The following is a 27,821-nucleotide window of genomic DNA, read 5'->3' on the forward strand; positions in this document are numbered from 1 at the left end:
TTGACTCAGTGCTGTAGCTCTGTTTGGTTTACTAGCAGAAATGCAGCCAGAGAGACGTATGCCAAGAACATTGTCTACCTAATGATAGCTACAGGTCTGGTGACTGGGATGACCTATATATTTTCCATGGTGAAGAGGAACTGGACTAATTGCACAGACCTGTGCTTCTGGATCGGGAAGCTCAAATCTGTGATCACTTGCAGATAGCACTGTCCATACATTACTGATGCACACAGACAGTATGCAGTGGTCCTGGTGCTGCTGGGGATGGTGCAGCTGTTATTTCCAGAGTGGCCACAATGTCCCTGGAAGCTCACAAGACATGGTGTCTCTCTGGAAACTCAAGCCACAATAGTTATGACTTGGCTTTTTATACTTTATTTATAAAAAATAATTACAATTTACATCTTCTTACATGATCAAGACAATGTGAATTTTACTTCTGGCACATGGTTTGAGTAATTTTGCCTATGCTAACACATCAATTTTCTTCAGCCAGTTCAGTGCTTTTAGAGAGCAAGGACAGATTTTGAACTTTCTTGCCAGTGTGATCACAGTAATGTATCCTCTATCTTCAAAACAGCTTTTTAATGTGTTCCAGCCAGGACTGAAAATATCACACAAGTCACAGAACAATCATCAAATTCTTATTATCACCAGTAGTGTCAGGAGAAGTCAGTTTTATGTGAAAGGAGCTACTGAGACCTTAAGATTCCTGTGGTGTGGTTTGTTTTTTTTTGTTGTTGTTGGTTTTTTTTTTTTTTTTTTTTTTTTTTTTTTTTTTTCTTTTTTCCTGAGAAAATACCCTCCTGGTAGACCATGAAGCATCCAGAAAGACCTTCCAATGGTTCCCTGAACTACTCTATGTCCCATCTATATAATAAGGATAATAATTCCATAATTTCAAATGGGTACTGTGAGGATAGTTTCCACTCTTGCCAAACACCAGTTATGTCTCAGTGAAATGGAAGCCACTGGGCTCAGTTTGGCAGTAATTCAGTAAAATATAACAGCCTATGATATACACAAAGTCTGACTGGATTCTCTGATGATGTCTTATGTTTTGGTTGACTTGATCTATCTATGAATTGATGCTTTTATGAGTAATTTTGAAGTGTTCTGACACTATAAGAACTGAAAATTAAACTATCTAAACAATTACTACTTTTTACTGCATTTTTAAGGGACCCTCCTAATTTTTAGAATCATGCTCCAGCATACTGTCCTATTCAACACCAAAAGAAAGGACACAAAATTATTTCCTTTCTTTTTTTTTTTTCTGGCAGCTAAACCAGAATTTTCCAAGTCTTTAAAGACAGGACAGTATTTGCAGCTCTTGTATGTCATCTCACATTGGAAGTCATTTATCACCAAGTTAAACTTCTGTGCAAATGCCTTTTGACTTCCACAGCCATTATCGTTTGCAGCACAGATTGTTAAGTACAATTATTATCAATTAAATACGTAACAATTCAATTATAGTTCTTATAGCAATTTATATTACAAGGGAAAAACTGTAACTTCCAATATTTAAGCAGTCTTGATGAAGAAAAACAAACACATATTTTCAGTGGTTGAAATGGGTTGGTATATGCTAATACGTCATATGACACTTCAGAGAGATGCACCAGCACTTCCCAGACTACTGAAATACTGGGATCTTTTTTCCTTATATTACTGTTCCTATGTTTAGCAACACATAAATCCAATATAATCTTTGACTAATACACCTATTTTGCAATAGTACCTGAACAACTGAGTTTCTCAGCTTTTGATCATATTTTGCAGGAAAGCATCCTCAGGAACTTTATTGATCCAAAGATCAGCTGAAAGGATTCAAATGCCTATCACTGCTCTGATCAACACAAGACATTCTTAGTAAACAACTGCATTGTCTAAACCACCTAAAACACAGTCAGTTTGTGGCCGTATCCTGGTGACTGTGTTTAAGCCCAAACTTTGCATGCACTCACTCACAGTAACCAAGCATGTCTGAAAATCCTATGCTTATTCTTTGCATAATTTCTACACTTGAGTTTCCTACAGTTAAATAGCAATTCCTATCTGAGTCTGAACTAGACTCCAGAGTAGATAATATTAAGCTCCACAACCTTCCCCACTCCTAAAAATGGTAAATGAAAAAATCAAATCTCTGAGGTCTATGAAATGACATCATTTTTCCTTCCTTTTCCTGGCTGAAGACTTGTAAGCACCCAGATTTTTGTTTTCATAACTTTCTGAAACCATTTTCTTCTTCCAAATGTATTTCAACACACAGTCCCATGTGTCTACTATCCTTTCCCCTTCTGATGCTTGGTTCAGCAGATGGTGCAAATGAACTGGCATATACAGTATTTGCTTAATCCTATGCTCCTTTGAATTGCTGTTTTGAGACTAATGCAGCTACTTTATTATTGTGAATTGTCTGCATTATGTCCTTGCCTATGTTGTTTGATTTATCTTGTTCTTCCCGAGTGGGTTCATTCTGGGAGCTGATGATGAAGAATCGTACAGCTTGGAGAGCCCTTTAGTTAGCTCCACTGAAAGGTGGAAACTCCTGCTAAGAAATTTCCTGGTCTAAGAGATGACACAAGGCATAAAGTACAGCCAGAGCCAGAGATTTCCAATCATTAAAAATATTCTAAGATTGAATGGGAAAAGTATGAGATCATTATGGCATGAGTCAGTTGATCAACTCATGAGGATAAGTTAGTGTGCACTGACCAGCAAAGCTTTAGTAGGAATACGGTCTTTTCAGACCCCTTGTTTTTAAGCTTTTAACTGGTTTTGCAGACTGCAAAAGAACCCTAGTCTTGGTGTTCTGGGAAACAATACAGTATGTTCACCATGGAGTGAACATTTATGGTGTGGAGAACACAAAAAATGCTGGCAATGTTTTTATATTCTCTAAGTATGCCCCAGTTTCCCCAACCCTTCCATAATCTGTGGCTAAGTGGAGAAATGAGTTAATCTCAACTCTTGTTGAGAAGAAAGAAGACTGCAAGTATTTGTATCCAACTGTATAACCTGTGATTGAATGACCCATCAAATATTGAATAAGCTGCTACTTAGGAAAAATCTTGTTTCAGAGACATTAGTACTAATTGATTTCTCTCCCTTCTCCCCCTCTCCCAGAAAGCAAGGCCAGAAGAAATCATGTGGAAGCTTTAGGAAGGGCCAAGATCCAAAGGACACTGCACTAAGGCTGCTGTTTCTTAGGTGGCAATGACAGCTTAAGCAGCACCATGCTCTCCCCACTGCTGTGCAAGCCCAGCTATGTGTGTGGCTGTGCAGCAAACCAGCTGCGGGAACAGATCCGTCCAAAAAAATAACCAAGGGAATAGGCAGCATGTGGGCAGAAATGTGTGGCTGAAACTGGTGATGTGGGACAAATGCTGCTTAAGAAACTGGTACAGACGGCCAAACCATGTGTGGGTTTCTGAAAGCAATTGGAGAAGGTTTTTTGCTTGGTGATAGACAAAGGCATTTTTAGGACTGTGTTCTGAGCCAGATCCTTGCTGGCTTGTTTAAGGAAAGCTATCTTACTTTAGCTCTAATTACTGCTGATTATCTAGCTCCCCAGAAAGGGTCATTTTGGAGCAGAGACTGATGGTACTGTGAAGTCTTGTGGTTCTCAGGTCCAGACTCAGAAGAGCTCTTGGGGATCACTCTTAACTCTGCTATGACTGGGCTGCATAAGTAAGATGACATAACAGCTGGGGACCAAATCTCTTTGGCTGGAAGCCAGGATAGATGACAACAGAGAAAACTACATCTAGTTCTATATTGTATTTAAATTTCTTTTTATCTGTGTATGAATCTTTTAGATTTTCCAGTAGCCAAGTATGGTGAAAAAGAGAAAGTGGTTTTTAGAAGAACCATTTTCCTCATGGAATGCCAAAGAATGGCCATTTATCTGTCAAGCTGAGCTAAAGCAGTTTTTCTTCTTATTAGAATAGAAGCTGTCCCTTGACCCTGGCAGAGTAGCAGCACTGGGAATTTACCTTCTGCCAGGGTTTGGTATTATAGTACCGTGTAAAGTATTAGAGACATGTAAACAGACCATGGAAGTTCAGCCATTTAAGATTCAAGAGACTGTGACAAAGTATTCCCTGAGCCTTGATACTCTGCAAATGTTGTGTTCTGTCTGATCCAAGATTTAACAAACCTCTGGGTTCATGCCAGGATGGGAAGAGGCTGCACCTGGGCACAGGTAAAATTAAATCTTTACTTTCTATGGCAATCGTTTGTAACCCTCAGGTCTCCCCTGGACTTATTTGTTTAGTACCAAGAAGGCAAATTAAAACAGGTTGGCCATGGAAGGAGCATAAGCATAGCTGAGGATGCACAAGCTCCTCTCCCAATCACTGGGTTTTACTGCATGCACAATTCCTCCACTCTGAGGAGGATTAAACCCTATGCCAGTGCCGCTGACACCCGTGGAGTAACAGGTTTGCATAGCCCCTTACATCTGGCAGAGGAAAGCCCATCTTCTGGGCATGACCATGTCAAAAGATCATTCTGAGGGGGATTCCTGGAACCTTCCCTCATGCAGAAAAGTCAGCTTAGGTCTGTCTGCCAGTGCGAGCAGCACCCAGCAGATTGTCAGCTCCACTGAGTAATGGAGGCAAGCAGGCAGGGCCACAGTGTGCTGCTTCACCCCGTCAGCGGAGCAGGGCCCTTAGCTAGGAAGACTGCTGTGTGTTAGTTACAAGATGTGTGTAAGGTGTCTAAATCAAACATTCAGGGAAGAATCTAAATCGTGAATGCTCCCTACCGTTTTATGTGGGGAGATCAAGCAACACTCTCTGCTGCTCACAGAAGAAAAAATACATAGAAACTCTGTCACAGTCTCTAGATAAGACTTTGAGCCACCTATCAGACTAGCAGCAAAAAGAAGCAGGGTTTTTTTACTTCTGTTGACTATAAAATAGCCCAAGGTCACCAATAAGCAAAATGCAGGCTCAACATACTGGCTCAAAATACCAGCTCCATGTGCAGGCTTGAAACAAAAGTTAAAATTATATCAAATCAACAATAACTCATTCCCATGGTGTTCCACCTGCCCTCATTAGGTTATAGAGAACAAATGTCAAAGAGATAACATTCAGGAAAAAGGTGTTCTTCTGATAAGGAAAATAGCTTTGTAGCAGTTCCTTTGGGGGGAAATAAATAGTCTTCCTTCCCTCCTTTTAAAAACAGACCAGCTGATCTATTACTAGATTTGTGCAAAGTTTCACACAACAAGGTCCTTAAACTGCTGTTATACTTCATTTGTGTCTTGGTAAAATAACATCGTAAGGTCCCAAGATTATTATCTCACAGTGATTTCCAGGTAAGACTTGCAGTTTACATGTACAAATATCTTTTTCCTAATTGCTAGCACTGCAAACTCTTGCTTGGAGTTTTGAAAGTCAAGCTGTGTTCCTTCTGTCTCATATATCATCACAATAAAACACTGTACTCAGTGCTTAACAATTCTGTTGTAAAGTGCGACTCAGAAAGAAGGAACCCCTCTAATCTTTGCAAGCTGAATGACTTTGCAGCAGCAACAAAAGAAATCAAAGAGAAAATTCTTTACTCAGGCAGGCACACAAAGACCAGTGGTAGTCAAACAGGAGCAGGTATTTTTTTCAGATTTTAGCCCCATTTTGTAGATCCAGATACACACTTCCAAGAGTTACAGGTTCTCCAAGGCATTCAGGAGCTGTCCTCACATCCTGATACATGTTGTGCAATGGGCACTTTGATACTTGGCCATTACATTCCTGCCTCCAATCTAGGCAGCTGGCCTTTTCCAGAGAGGCAAGTAAAGGTATCTCTGTCACTACTAGAAGTGTATGTGGGAGGGGAGTAAAAAGAGACTGCCATTTCTCCTGCTAGCTGACAGAGCAAATTGTTATTACCAATTGAGATCCCAGTACGCAGCACAACAGTAGATTTTCCCTGTGACAGAAACAATAGGTACAGGCAAACGTGTATTTCTGTTAATATAGAAAAAAATGAACGTAACAGTGGTACTGCTATCAGGCAAAAAATCAGAAGAGCTGGTCTTCAAGCTCATTCTTGGTCTATGACCATGGTCATACCACTAAATGCAACATCAGAAGAAAAAAACAGATCCAGAAGTACCTACATTTAGGCACTCAACTCCAAGAGTTATGAGTCATAAAAGTCCTGCTGAGGCACCTGTGTTTCACCTGCCTTGGTTGAGGTGAGCCTGGCACATACTCAAACAATTCAGAATTCACAAAATAGCGTGCATAAACTCCCTGAAGCCATAGCAACCCTACTAAACTAAATGTGCCAGCACTGTTCACTGGCAGGGAATGTCCCACCTTCATAATGTTAAGCCTTCTCATGCACCAAGACAGGAGACCACATACAAATTGCCTCCCAGAAATGGACTCTACATCATGCCAACTCATAAACTGTGGCCAGAAATTATCTGAGAGTCAGCAAAGCAGGCCAGGGACGGCTCTAAAGGAGTATAGACATTGCATTCGGTTACCTAAGAACATCGTTAGATGCTGTTTAATATACGTATAAGGATGGACATAACCTGAGGGTCTTGAATAGACAACTGAGCTCTAAGTATGACAGACATGGATGGCTTAAGTACATAGAAGTATAAGTTGAGTACACAGAAAAGCAACCACTGACACCTTCATTCCAACTTGCTGTTCAGTGGCTCTTCAATAAAAAAAATGAATCCTGAGAGCAAAGACTGGAGCATAGAAGTCCTCATTCTTAGGCAGACACGCTCCCTATCAGCTGAGACAATCTGGCTCCTTTTTGTAGTCTTCTTTCCGAACCAGGGAGCCATGCCCTCCTGGCTGCACCGTGGCCCAGCTTCAATAGGTTTATCATAGCACACACTATTTTTTTAGCCTGTTCATGGTGCAGCAGCACGTGAGGCTTTGAACTCCCTCAGGTTGACGAGGACATTGACCCATATGTCAAGATTTCTGGGCAAGGGTTCTGGAATACCGGATAAAGCCAGGCATCACTTACCACCTCCAATGCTGCACTGTAAAAATAAACAAAAGAATGGCTGCCTGAAACCGGCATGGCACGGATGCCTGTGGTGTTGTAAGCAATGAACTCCAGTCAAAGATAAGCCTCTAGCTGAAGGCTGCAGTGAAGCCCCAATGTCTGACTGTGGCTTTATGTCCTTCTGATCATCCTAAAGCTCCTCACCTGTGCAGTGGGTATAAAGGCTTTTATAACAATATTGATAGAATAAAAATATAAAAATTGCAAAAAGATCAGATACTACGATGATGGGAGTGCAGGTAAATGTAGATTTTCAGAGTCCACAGGAAATATGAGAAGGCATAACAAAATTCATTATAGAAAAAGGCTTTACTATGCTAGAACTTTCAGGCATGTTTTCAATGATGTCACAGACATATACTTTTGTAAATGTACATGGATGAACTTTTTTCCCTTCTTCATAATTATTTCTATTTTATAATAGCCGCAAGAGCCTGCAGGCAATGCATTTTCTTGTACTTTTTGGATGGCTGAAGTCATCTGGTTTTCCTGATGCTATGCAATTCATTCAAGGTGTTTAATACTGATAACCAACCACAGATGCACTCCCTGGACTTTCCCATCATCTCAGTAACATGCTGCCTAAAATGGCCAACTAATATAGCAGGGGTTTTTTTCAACTAAAACTGGGGAAAACATAGAATTTATATTCATATAAAAATATCTATGTGATAAGCAAAAAACAAAAAAGTCATCACAGATTAATCCCTTCTCGGTTTTGTTTAATTTTTTTGAGCACTCCCAAGCGGGAGGTTGAATTGTTCATCACCAAAGGCGTTTTCTGCACAATCACAATTTCTGTGATATTCTATAGATTCATACAGCCTTATTTATTAAAACACAGAGAGTTGAGTGTTATTAAATGCATGTTACTGACAGCCCCTGCAGATATGAATAAAGTAGCTAATGAGAAGAAAAACTGTCCGTATTGCCTTATTCCCAAGGCACAGATCGTCTTTAAGCTAGGTTGTGATGACAAATGGTTGTTTTCACCTTTATATACATCACCTTCCATGACTGCAAATATAGATGAATAGGTTTTTGGACTGTATCCATAACTAGCCTCAGACACTGTCTCAAGAAGTTGATTCCAGCCTTCCTAGTAGGAAGTTGATTCCAGCAAAGATGAACTGTATTAATTGTTTGGGAAAACATATGTTTATGTGCCTAAAAGAGTGTGAGCAAACTTTAAGCATCTCACCTTTTAAAAGCTTTGTCAAAGCAAGCTTGAAGAATATTAAATGCATGTACTCTTCCTCTAATTTTTCTTTGTTTTAGCCTGATTTTTTTATAACTCAGTATAATTCTACTGAAATCAACAGCCCTCTTGCAGTTGATATCCTCTGAAGTTCTTTCTAATCTAATTCTTGTCCAGAAAGAAACTATAAAAGAACAAAACTTTGAACAATGAAATCAAACACTGAAAGTTAAAAATGTAAGCTCCCTTTAGGTTTGTGTGAGAATATAAATTAGGGGTAAAAGCTGGCGTGATACATCCATCTCAAGAAGAACTAAACAGCCACAACTTCCATTTAAACAAAGGCATTATCAAGGACTAATAAATGTCTTCATAGCTGGTGTCAAAAAAGGATGCTTTCTTCTTTAATTTCACTTAAAGGAAATGGAGAGAAAAAAGCCTAAAATATCACTCCAAACCAATTAGTTTTAAAAAAGTATTTTGTTTTATATTTTGACCCTTCCTATGATTGTTCTGGTTTTCTATCCTCTTCAAGGAAATGGTCTTTAGCAGAATTTGGTGCAAGAAACGTGGGAGGACAGTGTAAGCAGAGAAGTGAGAGCATCTTCATAGACAGCATCCTTCTCAAGCCCCCTGGAGGGCTACCGTGCTTTGGCTTATGTGGGTAGATTTTGTTTCTGCTTCTTTTGCTTCATGTACTTCTAATCCTTGCTGCAGCAGTCAGTGAAAAAGAAAAAGAAAGGTCTTGAAGCTTTTGTGGTCTTTTTTTTTTTTTTTTTTTTTTTTTTTTTTTTTGTTCTAGAAGGGAGGCAGCCTTTTCCTTCTAAATGGGTTCATACTCAGAAGTCCTAGGCAGTGCACGGCTGTTCCCTGTGGCCTCGGCAGAGCTGGGCAGATTGGCAGAGGTTTGGGAGCAAGCCTTAGGGGTCGGAATATGACAATGTCCACGTGTCCTTTGCTGCTGTGAAGTTCACTGATTAATCTGATAGTGTTCATACCTTGTATTTCAAAAGGTAATGAAATACATAAATACCACAGGAGAAGCTTTGCACCTACTTATGTCACTCTGAAGAAAGGCCACCACTTTCTGAAATGTTATTCTAGTTTGCATACTTGTGTAATTGAAAGTAGAATTCTTCCTCACTATTTATTACAGCAACAGGAAGCTTTGAGTAGCAAAGGAGCCCACAGTAGGAATCTAAATATTAAAATAAGACTATAGGAACCAACCTGTCCTTATATAAGATAGAAAGAATTTGAAGTTGAAGCTGAAGAATTTGAGGCTGAGAAATAAAGAAACCAGATGGTCTTCAAGATACAATTAGCCACCAAGAAAGTGCACAAAAGAAACAAAAAGTGTCATGAATACGATTTTAGTGATAACATTGAAAGACTCCAAGAACATACATTTGGGTCTGAATCACTTTTCATTCTCCTTACACTGTTAGCTATCATAATGAGCAAGCTGTATTTCATGTTCTATTTCCTACTGCAATTATTTTCATAAAATTAATTAATTTTTAAAATTACATTGTTCAAGGGCACTTAGCAGTAGAATATATGATATTCTCTCTTTTGTGTGGCTGAACATTTCTTCTCACACACTGGGAAAGAAAATCAGTAAGGCATCCAAGGGTACACTGGAATACCACCACAATATTGGGAGAGTTATAAAAGACCGAGACTTACTATTAAATAGATCATAATATTTCAAATGACACCACAATTCTAATACATCCTGTCAAAAGCTAATCACTGGAAAGGTCCAGTGTAGTGTTTAGAAGATTGAAACTTTACTTCCTTCCTTTGCATATTACTATCAGAAGACTATTCCATTTTATATTTTATTACTTTGATTGGAAGGTCTCTCAAAAAAAACCTCTGTTGGACACTTGTGATCTACCTTACATTGTGATATACAGAGTGGTAATACTACTCCTGATGAAGCTGGTGCAGCGAAACACCAGAGTGAGACAAGGTCTGCTTCAGAGAGTACTGTGATCTCTGCCTCATCACCAATCTTTTGTTTAGACAGTGCTTGTGTTTTCCTTGAAGGTTTTGATCCAGCATGGCTGGGTCCAGTCCTGCTTTGTGAGATGCTATGAAATCTGGGTACAGAATATGGATGTGGACTTTTTTTTCAAGTGCCTCATACTTTATGTAAAATCATCTTATCTTGGGTGGAAATGGTGCACAGTCCTTTAATTAAATAAGCTCTAAGTTTTGCCTGAATGATTAATAAAATGAGAAAATTCTGTCTTGCTATGAAAGCTCTCCTCTTTTGTATTCCTTCATTCTTTTCTATTCCTAAACCCTTTCTTCGAATCAGATCCTCAAGTTGATATTTGTTCCTTTGTGCTCACCTAAGAACCATAATCTGTGGCTAAATCAAGTTAATTTTCTTTTGTCACAAAACTCCAAAACAAAACAACAACAAAAAAAGCAATAAAAATAACCAGTTGTTGTTGTTCGTGAAGCATGGCATTTTCGTGGCTAAAATTGCCCAAGGGAATGGAGAAATTAATTTCAATAAATTGGATTTTATGGGTATAAAAGACCTCTGAATAAATGAAAAACTATGAGATGACATTTGGATCAAAGGAGATATACCCATTGACTTTAATGGATGTTGAACTGGATCTTTGATTAACAAACTGCCTTATTATGAAGTAACGGTGAGGCAGCAACACCAACTGGAAAAGGTAACAAGGCACAGGATTAAGGAAACGATTTGGGGTAGGGACAAATATTCAATATAGCAATTTTCTATCTGTATATAGCACAGTACCAGAACTGACACAATTCAGATGGAAACCCATGCTATCATTTTGATAAAGTCGTCTGCCTCCACTCTGCTCACAAGCCTCAGCAGCAGCTCTGCTCATCAGCACTGCCTGTAGACTCTACATTACATCCTACAGGTCTACCTTAGGCAAGGTAAACACAAAATCATGGGCTTCTGATTATTAATTTGACATACCTCTTGGTATTTTCTTTAACACGAACAGAAGGTATGTTTACAAATAAAAAGCAGCACACAGATTTGCATATCAATGGCCAGATAGACATTGATATTCATATATGTGTCACTGATATTCATATATATGTGTACATACAGCAGTGAAAAAGTTTACTAAAGTAAATGGAGAATATTTGCAATTAATCAGTAAATTACTAAACAGTATGGTTCATAGGGTACCTACAAAAATGTGTGTTCTATTTATAGTCATATGTACTTATATACAGATAGAATTTTGTTTTTCACTCAGAATCAGTGCAATAAATCAATTCAAATTTTGCAAATAATGGTAATCTGGTATGAGCAAGTGTCTGCTCTAAACTGTACCACTGAAAGTCAGCAGTCATTCTACTGAAATGAATAAATTTAGAGTAGTGTGAGGCCATAATAGGCAAGGGAAATGTACAATTTAGGATCTGTAGGATTCCCCAGAACTTTCTTGTCTTTTCCTTTAAGTGCTGGTAAAGTTGGAGGTGAGGTCCAACTTTAAGACCGATGCCAGCTGATATGAATCCATACTGCTGTTCTCCTACCCTGCTCAGCACAAGTGGCACTTGGGACGGACATCATCTGGGTGGAAAGGACTAGATTAGCTTTTTCATCAGATCAGTCTCCTGACCTAGCTCTGACAGTGCTTGCACGAGTACAAATGAGGTGACTGGAAGATAAATTTAGCTTTCTTTGTGCCAGTCTCTAAAACCCACAGAAACCTAGGACTACTATTTGCTTTTTGAATGCCCACTCTATTTTACTGTTTAGAGTCAGGTTTTGATTTTCAGGGTTTCTGTTGTGAACATAAAATGGTGAGATTGCATAAGAAAAAGTGGGAGTATATGGACAGACTGAATGACAAAGCAGGGAGGCATCCTCCATACAGACAAGGATCACAGGGCATCACACAAGAAAGATGAAAACCTTTTGGGAACATTCTAGAAATAGGGTCAAACTCAAGAGCACAAAGCAAACCTTCCAACATAGGTAGATGTGGAAAAGCCATATCTAATCTTGAGATGCAAAGAAGATCTCTCCAGCCAAGATGGGTAAGCAGTAATGCCATTTAACCTATAAAAAGAGTGGCAGAGGGAGCAGAAGGGACAGGTAGGCTAACCAGTAGTGTTAACTACATATAGAAAATAATTAAAAAAGACTGTATGACCCAGTTGCTTGTGATATCACAGTAAACAGACTTATGAAATAATCTTTCTGAAGACTAAAAACATGAGGTGAGGGGGTATAGGATTCACTTTCCAAATCAAGGGCAAACCACAGAGCTGCCATAAGCTTTCTACAGTGAATACTTCAGGTTCTAAAATAAACTGCTTCCAAGCAGAAAGATTTGAACACAAGCTTTGCATTAAAGCCTATTTCTTGACCTCTTCTGAGCACCCACCCCTCCCTGCATAACAATTTACACCAAACACCCATGGATATTCAATATTAAACAACTAATTAAATTTTTTGCTGTTTTCATTTCTTTGAATGAGAAGCTGGTTTTGGCGTTTTCAGGTCTTCATACAAATCGTACCTCTGCAGCTCTCATTCCTAAACTTAATTAATAGTTATTATTATTTATGACTGCACTGCATACTAGTCCAAGCTTTAATTTGGTCTTCTAAAAAGAGAGCCTGTGGCTGTGTTCTTGGACTTTTTGCTTCAACTCTCTTCTTTTCTGAAATAATATTATTAGTTCAAATCTTGTAGCTTGTTTTTATATGGCTCGTGCTTTGTCTTTGTCTCTCTTTTTCTCCCTTTTACCCTTCTGACTTTTTTATTTTTAAACTGCTCCAACCTAACTTCATTCTGATTTCTTACTCATGGATGCTTCAAGGACTCACATTGCTGATTATCATCCTTCTATTCTCATTAGTCCAAACCTTAATTTTATTTCAAAGGTCATATGGTCTCTATGTCCAGTGGGCACAGTAGCTGGCTTGTGTTCACACACAATATATCTTTCTCCTTAACTGATACTCAGGAGCCTGGTAGTGCCCTTTGTGTGAAGGCTGGCCATTACAATCTCCAGAATATTGGTAAAATTTGCCATTTCTGCTAAAGTCTCAATTTGTTCTCTAATCACTTGCGCTGTGCCCATTCCCCATTCTTCACTGACTTCTGAAATTCCTGCTATGCGCAGATACTAAAATCTGTTTCCAAGAGAATCAGAAGTGGTCACTACTGCACTAGCTCACTGTACCCTCCAAAGTCTGGTTTTAAATTGCCATCTGATTTTTTTAAATGCTACTGCATTTGCTCCACCTTGTTCTGCTTCTCATGAATCACAATTTTCCCATCTGTAAAACACTTCATTTGTTTTAATAAAATGCTTAGAGATCAATCGACAAAAAGTTCACCACTATTATTGTTAGCAATATGAACATTATATTTCTAACCTATGTCCTATCTAGAGACTGCTTCAGATTTCATCTTCTCTTCAGAACATTTCTAAGTTGATGCTTCATTCTCCACCGGTCCTATCTTCTGCAACTTTCTCATCCATGCTTTTTAAAAAATTTTGCTGTACCATTTTCTCTGATCTTTTCTGCTTATGATGGAGTAACTCTTGATATAACTATTCTGTGATGTTGTGTCTTTATTAAAAAAAGTGAAAAGCTAACATTTGACTGTATGAGCTATTGCAAAGAATACATTTCTTCTCATTTATTATTCTGAAAGTAACATATTACACTGTCTTAGATGCATAAAAGAGAGGAACAGAAACCACTGTGATCATTACTAAAATAAATGCTAAGAAATTACATTACCAGAAAAACTTGGCAGAATCAGCTAATTATAACTGGCACAGATAGATTAGGGATAGCCAGCTATCGTCATCTGAATCCTTATGTGAGAACCCTCTGATTTTGACTGCATTTTCCTGGGGAGAACTGCCCCAAGCTGAATTGGTTTAGGTTGAAAAGCTCCATCATTTATAGGAATAAAGTCTGTAAAATGTTGCATCTGCTTTCAGCTTTTCTAGTTCTGAGGATTCTTTAAAATTTTGACAGCTTTCCTAAGAAAAGCTCCAGACTGATTAAATGATCCAAACTCCCTCCTTCAAGTGTTTGTGAACCCTTAATAGAACTTTTATTTATATCCATTAGGATACAGCGTATCAGAACATGAACACATACTCTGTCTCCCTAGCACCCCCCATTCAGTGCACAGCACAAAGTAAATGAAGTTGCTGGTGTAGGACTCCATTCATACCAACGGAATACATGGAAACATGGCAGAAGCATGAAGCAGGGGACTGCAGAAAAAGAAAGGATGAGCTTAGAGTAACCCACTGCTGCTTTAACAAACTGCTGCTGTCCCCATGCTCTACTGTGGTGCTAAGTCACGGAAAAAACATTTTCACCAACGTGTTCCCAGAAACGCCATCTGCTCCTTTTTCAACTATATGGCTAGCCTGAGACAAAAGGCTGCATCCAACAGCAATAGTTTTGTTATTAGTATACCGGGTGAGATGAAATTCCAAGTGCTCTGCAAAATCAGGCCGTTGCTTTCTCAGAATGGCCATCTCCCCTTAGCTAAGCCCTCGGAGTGCCCTGGTGCTCATCCATGGACCTCAGTGACATATATGCACTGTTGGGAATGACAACGCCTCTTCAGCAGGTAGGTGCTATTGCAGCCATTAACATTCGCAGTTGAGATACTAGAATGATGCTGCAGAAAAGCCTACAAGGAAATGAGTAGCACTGGAGCACCTGCCACTGAGTGAGGGTTAGTCACCCCATGCAGTGCGTGCGTCGGGGAGTCTGTGGCTAACACAATGAATGGTGATGTAGTAAGAAGATGATGACATAACTCACAAAGGGAAACGAATTCATGTTTCATGGGTGACTATAAATATAGCACGTCTTTTCCCTGAGTACCTGACTTTGCATCCTTAACACACTTGCATGCAATCTTTCTCCTTCTTCACTGAAGATACACATGCAGCTATAAAAACCTGACCAGATAGCTGGCACAAATTGTTACATATTAGGAGCAAAACAGCTCCCAAATTATTTGAGCTCATATCCTTTCCATGCATGAAACTGCATTTAGAAAAGCAAATTTCCCTGCACATTAAAGGGAGCTGTTGCATGCATGTCTATTTTGCATGTGCAAAAAAAAATTTTGCATACACAATGGGTATACATATAAATGGCTTCTGATTACAGTGGAAGTATTGCATTTAGAAAATTGTGTCCTATTAAATAATTCATGTTATCCTACTAGCAGAAGAAATCCAAAAATGTCTAGTGAGGAACTAAATTAGTGAAAGTGGGGATTTGGAAAATATTGTCCTCTGTGTTGCAATAGTAACACTTCATCATTGGTTTCCATAGAAAACAAAAAAATGGATAATCTGTAGCTCAGATAAGCCTCGGTTAATATAGCCATACAGGATGTAAGGGGAAATGGGCGTGTGCATTCCCCTGCCTAGATACCTCTCTTGATTCAGAGCGGGTGGGCTCTGCCACGCTCTCACTTTGCAAAGGGCAGATGCATATTCAGCTCCATTAACACCAATAAACTGGCTACCAGTGCAGACCACAGCATGGGGAGGATGCAATAACTACACCTGGGGAAGAGCTCTAAGAAATCACTCCGATACAGGCAGTGGAAGAAAGCAGACACAAATTTTGACAATCCTCTGGGCAAGATACAACTATATTTCAAGGCTCAGGCCAGGTAGTCCTGCCTAACTGACAGTAGGGGCTGGCTTTTTTATAATGTCAGAAATTTTGAGAGAATAAACTATTTTACAGAAGACAGCAAGAAAAATTTGAGCTCCAAATTGTGAATACCGCTGCTGGTATAAAGCTACTGGTTTTGGAGTTCATTCAAATACATTAAGCCTTGAAGATCTAAATAAAATAGCTGAGCAACTAGAAAATTACATAGAAAAAAAAAAATAAGGTAATGTGTGTGGACTAGATTATTGTAGCTTCATGGAAACTGCTCTTCTGAGTGTTATCTCCATCTTCAAACTCTGTACAGGATTCTTGTTCCTGGACTCATACCGACAGACTAGGATATAGGTCTTGGCCTTATTATCTGATAGTTCATAATATCTACTACTTGATGACTTGATGAGAAATTACATTTTAAAAAGCTTGATATTAATTTAAAACCTACAAGGTTTTGCTCATTATTTCCGAGACAGCCTATTCAACTCCTAGTCAGCAGCTACAGCAAAGTATGCTGACCCCATTGATGAGGTAATCAATTATGCTGGAACAAAACAAACTAGTAACTAGAAAGAAAGGAAGTCTATGGTTTTATACAGAGCCAGAGAAAACAGAGGGAAAGAGCATTTGGCAAATGACACAGAACAAAACATTACATTTCCAGGTTCCAAGAAGATATATTTTAAATTTGTATGAAATATGATTTACAAAATCAATGTTCCTCTATGCTGGACAGCTTTACTCAGAGTGAATGAAGACAAACCAGGGCACACATCCAAAGCTGTGGTTCTACAGACATGTGGCACTCTGGAGCAGAGGTTTACATGCTAGCAACTGCATATATCCCAGCTAGCAATGATTTAGCATTCTGTGATGTCTAGAGCGTAAAAAACACAAGCTATACCCTTATATCACAACTATCGGGAATCCAGGTTTAAATTTTGCCTTTAAAGAGACTGCAGCACAGCTTGCTGCTGTGTGCACATTGAAGAATAAAAATGATTAATTCTGCCCATCAGTGAAGTTTTCGCTTATGAGTATCACAAGCCTTTGCTGTGTGCAGCAGAAAAAAAAAAAGAAAATCATTTTTATGCTTAGTTTCAAATCCTTATTTAATACCATGTAACAGTGCTAATTACTAAGCACTGGGAAGACTGAATAAAATATCATAAAATGCTGACTTGAAAAAAAAAAAAAACAACCACAAAACACCTTAAGCCTAAATGCATTTACCACATTTTTTTTAGTGCACGATTTTACAATCATGAGTTCAGAAAATATTTTAATGTTAAAATTAACAGAAGAAAGTAACTGGGAAAGAAGTAAATCAAAATGGAAATACATCATGTAATACGAGCTCCCAGATGAGCTGAAAAAAAGAGCAGAATGATCAATTCCTCACTGCAAGAAAGACACGCAAAGATTGGCTTGGGAAAAAAAGATTTCCTTTTGGAATCACCACAGCGGGAGCCAGAGGAAGCTTTGCACCCAGAGACCTAATGTTGTCTGTTAAGCTAACAAAACTAGCCTGGAAGAAGGAAAAAAGTAAGACTTCATCTTTTCATCCCCTTCCACTTCATTGCTCATCTCCCTAGTGCTTATCTTGATCCCGGTTTTCTTTTTCTGAGGATTTTTTTCTCTCTCCCCCCCTTCCTTTCTTGCTTTTTTTGATGCTGACAGGGGGAGCAGCATGGGTGCCTGATGCCAGCTGCGTACTAACAGGGACCCTGCCTTTCTCATTTGCATTGTCACATTCAGCAATTACAGAATATACCACAAAGGACCCAGAAGGGGTCAGTGATAGTGACAGCACTGCAAATTCAGCATGGTCCTGCCAGCCTCACAAAGGATGGGTACTGAGTACTGTGGCTGCTGTGGGCCAGCCCAAGCGCTTGCCCAAGAGTCCAGTCATGCTAAGGGGATTGAAGACCTGAAAAAAAGGGCAATGCCTTGTGCCACAGGACAATTTGGAAAGAAAGCATGGAAATAGCCTACCTAAGCCAGCTGTTGGCTGCCCAGTTTGCCATGAGAATGTGAATGCAAACCTTGGAGTGACTGAGGAGGAATCCCCACTGGGGATTTCTGGAGAAGGTGCTCTGGGATGCCTCACCGTGAGACAATGACAACGTGGCTACAGTGATGTTGCCAGAGCACAACGGTCACTGTCTTGTACCAAACCACAGACTAAACTAACCATGAGAATACAGTATGCACAACATAGACGTATTCTTGAATTTATACATGGAAAAATTCTAATGCAAGGTATTATTCCTCTGAAGTTTTATGTCATATTCTTCTTTCAGTTACACTACAGCAGACCTGCCCTGCACAACTCAGACTATAATTTGAACAGTAAATTTTACACTAACACCACAGAAGCAACAATCAGCAATGGCTTATACTGGGAGAGTAAGTACAACTACAAGCTGTAAGGATGCAGTGAGAGAGATCTCATCACACATCTCTCAGTCCAACAAACTGTCACTCCTGAAGTTCAAAACACTCTGGGGGGTAGGATTCCATCCATAGGGAAGGTATTACGAGGTTCATAAGACAGACTGTCAGGTACAGCTCTACCTTAGGCAGAAAATAACTGCATTTTCTAGTGTTCTTGTTATTTCAAAAAAGCATACTTACAAAATTAAAAGAAAGAAAATCAGATATTGCTGGCCAAGTTAGCTTGGTGTATCATTGAGCAATTTGCCTCATTTTATTTACTAATGACATGTCTAGATATAAGAAAAATCTGAATTTTAACCTTGAAATATAAACTCTACAAACCCATATTTCAGTGTATGCATTGTAAACCCACACCAGGGAATACTTTCAAAAATAAAAATAAACTTCCAAACTTTGCATGCACTTTAAGGGTCAAAAAGCAATGGGAACAAATGCATTATTTAATCCTAAAACCCACACTAGATTCAGTGCAAGGCTGAGGAGGGAGCTCAGGCTCCCAGAGGCAAGTGAAGTGAGGACTGCTTTGAGGGACTGCTGCAAAAAGGGCTGGAGCTGAGCTTTCTCTCAGCCCTGCCTCTGCCTTGAAGAGGTGGGGAGGTCGAAGAGCTGGAGAAGACAGGCAGCTCTTAATAAGAATGAGCTGCCATTTCTTCAGGAACAGTGAAGCAGAGAGGAAAAATGGTGGGGAACTTCTTCCTTACAAAAAATAAATCCATTATTCAAATCTCAGAACAAACACTTAAAAACAGGGGCTATTGACACATTGCTTCCACTCTATGGTAAAAGTCTTATCCTTTTTAAAGGAACATTGTTATCACCTACATCTTTATTACAGTCTCTGTGTTTCTCCTTCACCCTCATTAAGGGTTAGGTCCATTTCTTACCTGACCAACACAGGCTCTGCTCTCATTACCTTGACTCAGAGCTAACAGTAACTTTTAAAAAATGCTCACAATAATCATCAGCTATGGTATGCTTACCCTGAGGTAGTTGAGGGTGAAGTTTGTCAGACCCATTCGAGTGATGTTTTTGGACAGCTGCTCCAGCACCTGAGGGTCTTGTGCCTAAACAACAGAGGAAAAAAGAATTTTCACTTTCCTTTTGGTCTATTTGTTTTTCTTTATGTGCTTAGTGGAATGCAGGGAGGGTTCTCTGAGAAGAGGTTCCACTCCTATGGAAAAATTACACATTGATGCTAAATTTATGTAATAAACTACAGACTTCTGTTTGCATAGGAAAATGTAAATAATATGAAACTGGAGAAGAATAAAGACTGTTTTCCAATGTCAAAAGACAGACCTAGGGTGTCCTGTCATGCACAGAGGTGCAAGTGAGCAGGGCCCCACCAAGGACCTTCCTGAGGGATCACAGCATACTTTGAGCCTCCTGTTTGCTGGATGGGAATCCCAGAAGACTAAGCAGATAATGGCAGGAATAAAGAAGGTATTGGTTTCCTTTTGTGGATAAGAAACTGAAGCAGAGACAACTCATCAAGGCACCTTCAGCAGAGCTGATCACGTAAGTGGCACTAAGCACAGTCTAAAGAACCCTTCTGGTCTAAGTTATTTTCCCAGAATTAAAGAGGAAAAACACCAGGTACAGTCCTCCTCTGACCCCAGCCAAAAACTTCACCTGTGAGACCAGCCTCCTCCTTAAAATGAGATTGATCTCATTACTACAATTAATACCTGCTGGTTGCTGGCTAACCTGCTTCCACTCTCTTTGAATTGCAGCAGCCCCCTAAATACATATTGTTGCTCATAGACATCCTTGCTGTCCCTTAATGGGATACTGCTGAAGAGTTCAGAAGATCAGCCCTCTAAAATAAAAAATAATCTTGGGACAGAAATGGTGGAGTAAGTTTTCAAAGCTGTTTTCTTCAGACCCATAATAGCATTTTCAAAGAAGTCCAGGCTTCTTAATTTTTTTAAAACTCCTCACTAAGAATGCATCAGCAATAGCGTGGCCAGCAGGGACAGGGAAGGGATCTGACCCCTGTACTTGGCACTGGTGAGGCCGCACCTCAATTCCTGTGTTCAGTTTTGGGCCCCTCACTACAAAAAGGACATTGAATGACTCGAGCGTGTCCAGAGAAGGGCAACGGAGCTGGTGCAGGGTCTGGAGCACAGGTCGTACGGGGAGCGGCTGAGGGAACTGGGGGGGTTTAGTCTGGAGAAGAGGAGGCTGAGGGGAGACCTCATCGCCCTCTACAGCTCCCTGAAAGGAGGTTGCAGAGAGCTGGGGATTAGCCTCTTTAACCAAGTAGTAAGCAACAGGACAAGACATAATGGCCTCAAGTTACACCAGGGAAGGTTTAAACTAGTTATTAGGAAGCATTTCTTTACAGAAGGGGTTGTTAGGCGTTGGAATGAGCTGCCCAGGGAGGTGGTGGAGTCCCCATCCCTGGGGGTGTTTAGGAGTAGAGCTGACATAGCGCTGAGGGATCTGGTGTAGTTGGGAACTGTCAGTGTTGGATTAATGGTTGGACTGGATGATCTTCAAGGTCTTTTCCAACCTAGATGATTCTGTGAATATATCTTTATCTATAGATATCTAAGTAATTTAAAGGCAGGTGTTTGGGCCTGTGTTCTTAACCTTTATAAAACCATAGTCCTACAATTAATTTTGTACCTAGAGCACTACTAGTTGGAATGATTCTACAGTGCAGAACAGTTGCAATAAGACTCTGTCCTTTATTTCTCTGCAAAGATTTACCTTATAATATTTTGACTTCAACTTGTAGAATATTTAATATTTTATGTTCTGTTGTGTGTGTTTTGATTCAATTACAAAAGAAAAGTACTGAAATGTGAAAAAAAAAAATCTGGATTAGAATTCTAAATGTTTCTAAGTGAATATATGGTAATTAGTTATTTTCTGCCTCATGCAAGGGTAACATTAGTTTGTTTCATTTAAAGAGTAAATATAATTCATACATACAATGATGAAAATTCACTGACTTCAGTGTAGTTCATATCAGTAAGAACAGATTTTGGACCCAAATCATACAGAACACCAAATGGGATTAAAAGGAAAACTATGTGCTAAAACAAAATGAAAACATAGCAACAGTGGCAACAATAGGGCACTGAGAAACAAGGGAGTGAACTTGTAAATGGATGTAGTTGCAGGCAAAACAAAATATTTATAGTTAATTGCCTTGGGTGTGGAATTTGCTGGAGTTCTTCATAAAACTAACCTCATCTCTTTGCATTAGGTCAAGTGAAAAAAGGATTACTTACATGCATGGCTAGAATGCTGCGTGGGACTAGTTCTCTGTACTGTCTAATAGTAAAGTGCCATGTTTTTATTCTCATAAGATCATCAAAAGTAAACTCCAAGATAAGACGTCCTTCTGTGCATACCTAGAATACATAAAATGCATGAAATAAATTCCCAGGAATTCTGTTTTCAGTGGTATTGTATCATCGATTAAACAACATTCAAAAATATCAGAGCAGTATTCTATTGTTCATCTCTGCTAGACTGTTTCTCATTCTCTTGGGGAGAAAAGAACAAATGTGGGAAAATGACTTCATAGGCCTTACCATGGAGACAGTAACTTATAATACTATAGATTTTATAGCATTTTACAAACAGAATATTGTGTGCGCTAAATCTTATTTATTGCATCAATTCTCTTTCCCTCACAGTTTGCTACTGCTAATTAATGACTGAAGCTCGCAGTGGAGGTGGCTGTGGTGCAACTGCATGCACTTGATGTCAAATTGCTGAACCAGTCATTCCCAACCTGTTTCATTGCCCTTTCCTTACAATAGCTTGGCATATAAACCTTCCTTTCATGTCCAGTTGGAGTGTGCAGTGTCCTGAATGCCTGTGGCCAAGCCTGATTTTTTTTCCTACTTTTTCCTTGTCTTTTCAAAGTGTTCTTATCTTTTCCAGGCATTTTATCCCATTTTTATTTTTCTTACATTTCTTCTCTACTTTTATTAATCCTCCCTTCCAAGGAAAGCCAGATGGGGTGTCTGTCATCGGGCTGTATGAGCGGCATTGCCATGGCAGGTTTGAGAGCCAGGGGAGCAGAGGAGAGGTTGGAGTCATGGACAATGGAGCTGCTTCTGCAGAAAGTGGCCGGTGCAGCTTTGAGAGGGCTCTTGTTTAAAAAGGAGAGAAAATATGGAAGGAATAAATGCAGCAAGTGGATACTACTTGGAAACAAAAAATAAAATGAATTACTGGGGACTTTTAAACAATTGTCCACAACTTTATGGGGAAAAAAATGCTGTGGCTGTGATCTTCTTTAATGTGCAAAATATACATTTGGCATGGTATCTTGACTAGGGGTACCATGGAGTACTGTAAATGATGCCTGATCTGAAAATTAACTACCTCTGTCATTGATTTTTTTTTTCCTAACAACTCCTGTTCAAATTAAACTTGCAAGTGCAGAGTACAGAGATACTGTGGAAACAGGGTGTAACAGCTTTCAAAATAAAAGGTTTCTGCAACTTTAATATTCTACAACTAATATTTGATTGAACAACTAGCCATCCCAGATTCAGTTGAGAATGTTGAGCCTTTTTATAAGTTCCAGCTCAGACTTGGCTAGCTCCCACTTGGGCAACACATGGCTTTTCTGGTTAACAGTTCACTTAACGTCATCATAGTTTTTCCTCTTGATTGTTTCTGCAAGAACATGTAGGTAATTTTAACAGGCATACTACATAGACAAATTACTGTAGACCTATGAAGGAGAATCTTGCAACAGGTTCTCATCTGCCCTTGTCAACACACCTTAGTGATGACTTCAAATTTTTAATGTGACTTATTTTGTCATTTGACCTTGAGTTTGATTTTCACAACGCTTGCACTATGATGAGAAATTATATGGGAGTACACATGCACACACATAAGAACTCATACAAGAAGAAAAAAAATTTGTATTAATGTTACTGTGCTAGGGCCAAAGATCCTGATTACTGACCAGTTACCAGGTTTAAACATTTTTTTATACTTGTGGCTTCTCAAATGTTTCTTCTCTTAAACTGAAAACCCCACAGCTTTTAACAGATTTATTTTATGCACTGGCATTAACAAATTTTAATAGAAAAACTGAAACACATTCCTCATAACACAGTGGTAAAAATTTATACATCTTACAAAGGAATTTAATTTCCTTATGTAGAGCAGAATTTTATGCATTGCTTTTAATCAATAAAATTGGCGCAGTTCTTATTTTAAATGGGCCTTTTTTTTTTTTTTTTTTAAGCTGCCTTTTACATAGAATCCAAAAAATCAAAAGGGTCTCCAATTAAGAAAACATTTTCTGTTGTGCTGAATTCATGTTACCGTACTGTGAGCTCTGACATTTTGTTTCTGTGGTAACCAAAATCAGCTGATTAGTTGGCATGGCAACAGAAAAGATGTAATCCCAGCAGACACACTCTAATCAATGCCCCCAGCACAGATGGTCTCCGGAGGATCAACAAGAAAGAGGCTGGCAGGCATTCAGTATATCACGTGGTTGCTCTAGACTAGGCCAGGAAAAAACTAAAAAAGAACATTTCTCAAACTAACCAATAGCTTTTTAACCCCTTCACTGCACTTATTAATTGTAGGAATTTCAACTTAGGTGTGAGCAGCACCTATGAAAACCAACTTTAGTCCTGTGTCTTTTTTCTCAGAATCTCACTTTCCTAACACCAGGGCATGTTTTACAAGTCTTCCCCTTTTATTAACTACCATTTTTCAAACCAGAGTCGTTGCTTGAAAAGAAACCTAAAGCTTATACAAGTCTGGGAAATGCCTGAAATTGTTAGTAAGAATTAAAATCACTGAGTTTCAAGGGCTTCACCTATAAAATCCATCTGATGGCTCCACAGTTGGGCACAGCAAGAGAACTGTTCAAACATGGGCAGCTCACTGCTCTAGTGGTGAAGGCAAAGACCGCTTCTGCCAATCTACTGGGAAATATAAACGTCACTAACTGCAGAAAAACAGTTTGCCTGCACATGAAGTTGGACTGTCTGTTAGCATGGTGAAAACTGAAACTTAGGAGGACTCCTAAAGCATTCCTTTACCTGGAAGAAAAACTTAAGCACCTGCCAGGTAAACAAACACAGCAGTCAGGGCTTCAGTCTCTTCTTTTACCACATTTAATTAATGCCATTGAACTGTATTAAATTCTTTATAGTATTTATTTATACCTTGGTAAAACAATTTTTAACTCTGTGACACTTTACAAGGATCTCTTGCCCTCTAAAGACAAGCTGGACTATTGATATTTTTACATGGCATGTTTTAGCCATATTTGTTTGAGAAAAATTGGAAACGCCATTTTATATATTTGTCCAATGCTGCAGTATGCAGCGAGTTGCTCCAACTAGGAAAATGTTGAAATGAATAAAATGCAGCTGTGGGTTCCTGGTGCAATACACGATGAGAACTGTTTCAGTCCATTAAATGAGAAGTTAGTGAACGTGCAGCTTAGGCGGTTTTTGTGAAATTGAAACAGCTGTTAACAAATATAGTTAGTTTTTATTTTTGCATTAAAAAAAAATCCTTCAGGGTAGTTTCACTGGGTCAAATTCATGATCTAAGATGCTACACAGTCCACTGGAGTGCTGCTTATTATGGGAGGTCTGCTTTGTTCCACTGCTGGTGCTGTGAGAGTAGGAGTTTACCTTTGGGTACATGATCTATGCCCTTGGTATCTCTGCTCGAAGTTACACATGCACAGCTGAGACAACATTCAGCTCTAACTTATTTCTGAGAGAGTAATATATTTTTTCTCCTTTATTCCACCAACTACTGTGTTTTATTGCAAATGTGCTCTTACTAACACACACATATTTTAAACACACAGCTATTAAAAATAAACCCCCCTCACTTTTCTCCTGGAATCCAAATCACACCCCCACCTGAACTTTTCTACTGGGATACAGAGGTTTATATTGGAATCTGCAACAGAAACTGCCAGGGCCGCAGCTGACGGAGAGACTCACTCTACACAACAGGACGGTGCTACGGGAGGCGACTGTGACCCCCGTGACACAAGGAGTGCACCTAGCCTGGTCCCTGCTTACAGACTATCTTTGACTTGCTCAATACTGGCCTCCTTTCTAAAGTAAAAACACTGTAATGTGCTGCCATGATAAGTAAAATAAACTAATTGAATTGAAAAAAACATGTTGTATTCACTGATTCAAAAAACCCTGCCTTTCTATTTGCTATTGCATTAAAGCTAACATGAAAGGAAACGACACAGAAGTTGCTTTAAGGAGCACCATAGAGAAGCAACTACTGTATACCCTCATCACGTCCTCTGCATATGGCCAGCACGCACAACTCCTCATGAGCTGCGAGATGGCAAAGAGGTGCTACCTAGGAATGTCTGGTCTTTGCATCTCTCTCTCTGTTTGTGTCTATGTAAGTCACAGGGGGCAGGAGGGGGAGAGCTGAAACGACGACACCATTAATCACACACCTCCCAGCTCATCAGTGCTCTGCACAACAGCAGCTTCCTCTCCTTCTTCTTTAAGCCCCACTCGAGGAGCCATGAAGATGGCAAGGAAGACCTTACAAGGATGGGACTCACATACATGATGAAACAGTGTAAGCCATGTGGGCCCTAGTCACGATGCTGTCAACAGCTGGTGCCTTTTTTGACTCTAAAACCTCCACAGTCCTGCAGGGCAAGGGCAACATAGATGGGTTATCTCCTCCTGATGCTCCTTTTCCTTTTGTGCTTTTCTCCATGAAAAGGTTAAAATTCATATAGATGAACAAGTACAAGATAGAAAATAATAATTTCCTCTTAATTTATGAAAGGGGACATTTCCATTTTAAAAATCAGTTTACTGAATTTTTTAATATAAAGAAATTTTTAAATTTATACTTCCCACCTTTTTTTGTGTGGGTTTTTTATAAATATATGGCACTCTGTTTAATTACAGGACTAGAAGAGGCCAAGATAATTCACTATCAATTACAAATATTGAATATTCACTAACTGCCTGATCCAGAGCATGTTTAAATCAATTGACTCCTTCCATTGACTTCACTGCCCTTTGGACCAGCGTCCTACCGTATTAAATCACTATTTTCCTTGAGATTTATAGTCCTTGGGCTGGGTAAGTATCAAATGTGACACACACCATCCCAAATGGTAGGTACCTGCAATGCAAAATCTCACTGTTGCTTTAAAATCAAGCCCAGAGAAAAGGAGATGGGCAGGTTGAATTTAATTCATGTACATCTGATGGTTCTGGCAACCTGGCATTATGTGCTTCTCTTGCAATCTTTCTGGGAGAATTGCAGAGGATGCCCACAGAATTTTCCAGTCACGTAATGAATATAGAAAATAGTAATTAAATGGCTTCAAGGGTTTTCAGTATTAGAAATAATCTCAGTCTACCAGAAAAATGCAACAGCCAGTATTTTTCACCCTTATACACACCGAAAAAGAAAAAGAAAAACCAACAACATGCTTTATTGAGTCTTCCCTGTTACCTTGGTAAACATGGGTTTTCCATGCTGAGTGACCATGGTGCATTGATCACAGTCCACTGTGATGGATGAGTTGTGGTATGACTCTTTTGAGTGCTTGAGAATGTAATACAGGTCTGTTACACCTCCTTCAAAGACAGTGCTAAAATAACGAGGAATGAGGGTCCTTCCAATTGCTGTGAGGAAAATACAAAGCAGAATTCAGCAAATGCTCTAGGTTACAAAATCTCAAACCATTTGCTAACAGAACATGAATAATTTTAAGTGCAATGAAATCAAACTTTCATTTAACGAATATAATACATGTTCTCTGTCTGCTGTAGAAATGAAGTTGCGCCTGCTCCCATTGAAATCAATGAAAATGGCTTACTCCATTCAGAGGGAGCAGGCTCATCTTATTTAATCTTTTTACATTGATGGTGAGTTAGAGTCACTCTTGAAACCATCTGCAAGGTTTTTTGTCCCAAAGTAATTATTATACAGAAAGCCACATGGTGTCAATTATGACTGAAAGTTGGATATTACTCATAAATGTATAAATACAAGTGGTGAGCATTTACAGAAATATACTCATATACCCAAAAAAGGCAAAGCACATTTATATAGGGGGGTTGTGTACACATATATGTTTGTCTGCATGTGGGCACGTGTATATTTATATATACCCACCCACACATACACACACACACACACGTGCACACACACTCTTGAATAGGAGGCCTTACTGCTGAGAAATCAGAGTTCTGGGGATCAAAGAAGGACCAGAGAATGCAGTATGATATATGTTACACAATATATGACTACCCAGAGGTCTATCTGAGATGTCTCTTTACACCAGAATTATTTATGTCATAGGCTAGATAGCCTAAACAGATGCCTGAACTAGCCTATATGCACACTTAAACCCCAAACTATGGACCCAATATACCCAATTCTGCAG

General features: G+C 39.2%; 1 protein-coding gene across 11 annotated transcripts in view; it reads right to left on the reverse strand.

Moving 5' to 3' along the window:
- Positions 1 to 27,821, reverse strand: part of LDB2 (LIM domain binding 2) — a 219,296-nt gene that overhangs the window by 26,453 nt on the left and 165,022 nt on the right. For all 11 annotated transcript variants that reach the window (XM_026847123.1, XM_026847130.1, XM_026847131.1 and 8 more), the window contains 3 exons: positions 26,885 to 27,057; positions 21,655 to 21,777; positions 19,393 to 19,476 (listed from right to left, as the gene is read on the reverse strand). In XM_026847123.1, the coding sequence (XP_026702924.1) occupies positions 19,393 to 19,476; positions 21,655 to 21,777; positions 26,885 to 27,057 (380 nt within the window). The remainder of the gene's footprint in view (positions 1 to 19,392; positions 19,477 to 21,654; positions 21,778 to 26,884; positions 27,058 to 27,821) is intronic.

The sequence above is a fragment of the Athene cunicularia genome, assembly GCF_003259725.1.
Source record: "Athene cunicularia isolate RWA chromosome 4 unlocalized genomic scaffold, athCun1 chr4_part1, whole genome shotgun sequence".
Lineage (NCBI taxonomy): Eukaryota > Metazoa > Chordata > Aves > Strigiformes > Strigidae > Athene > Athene cunicularia.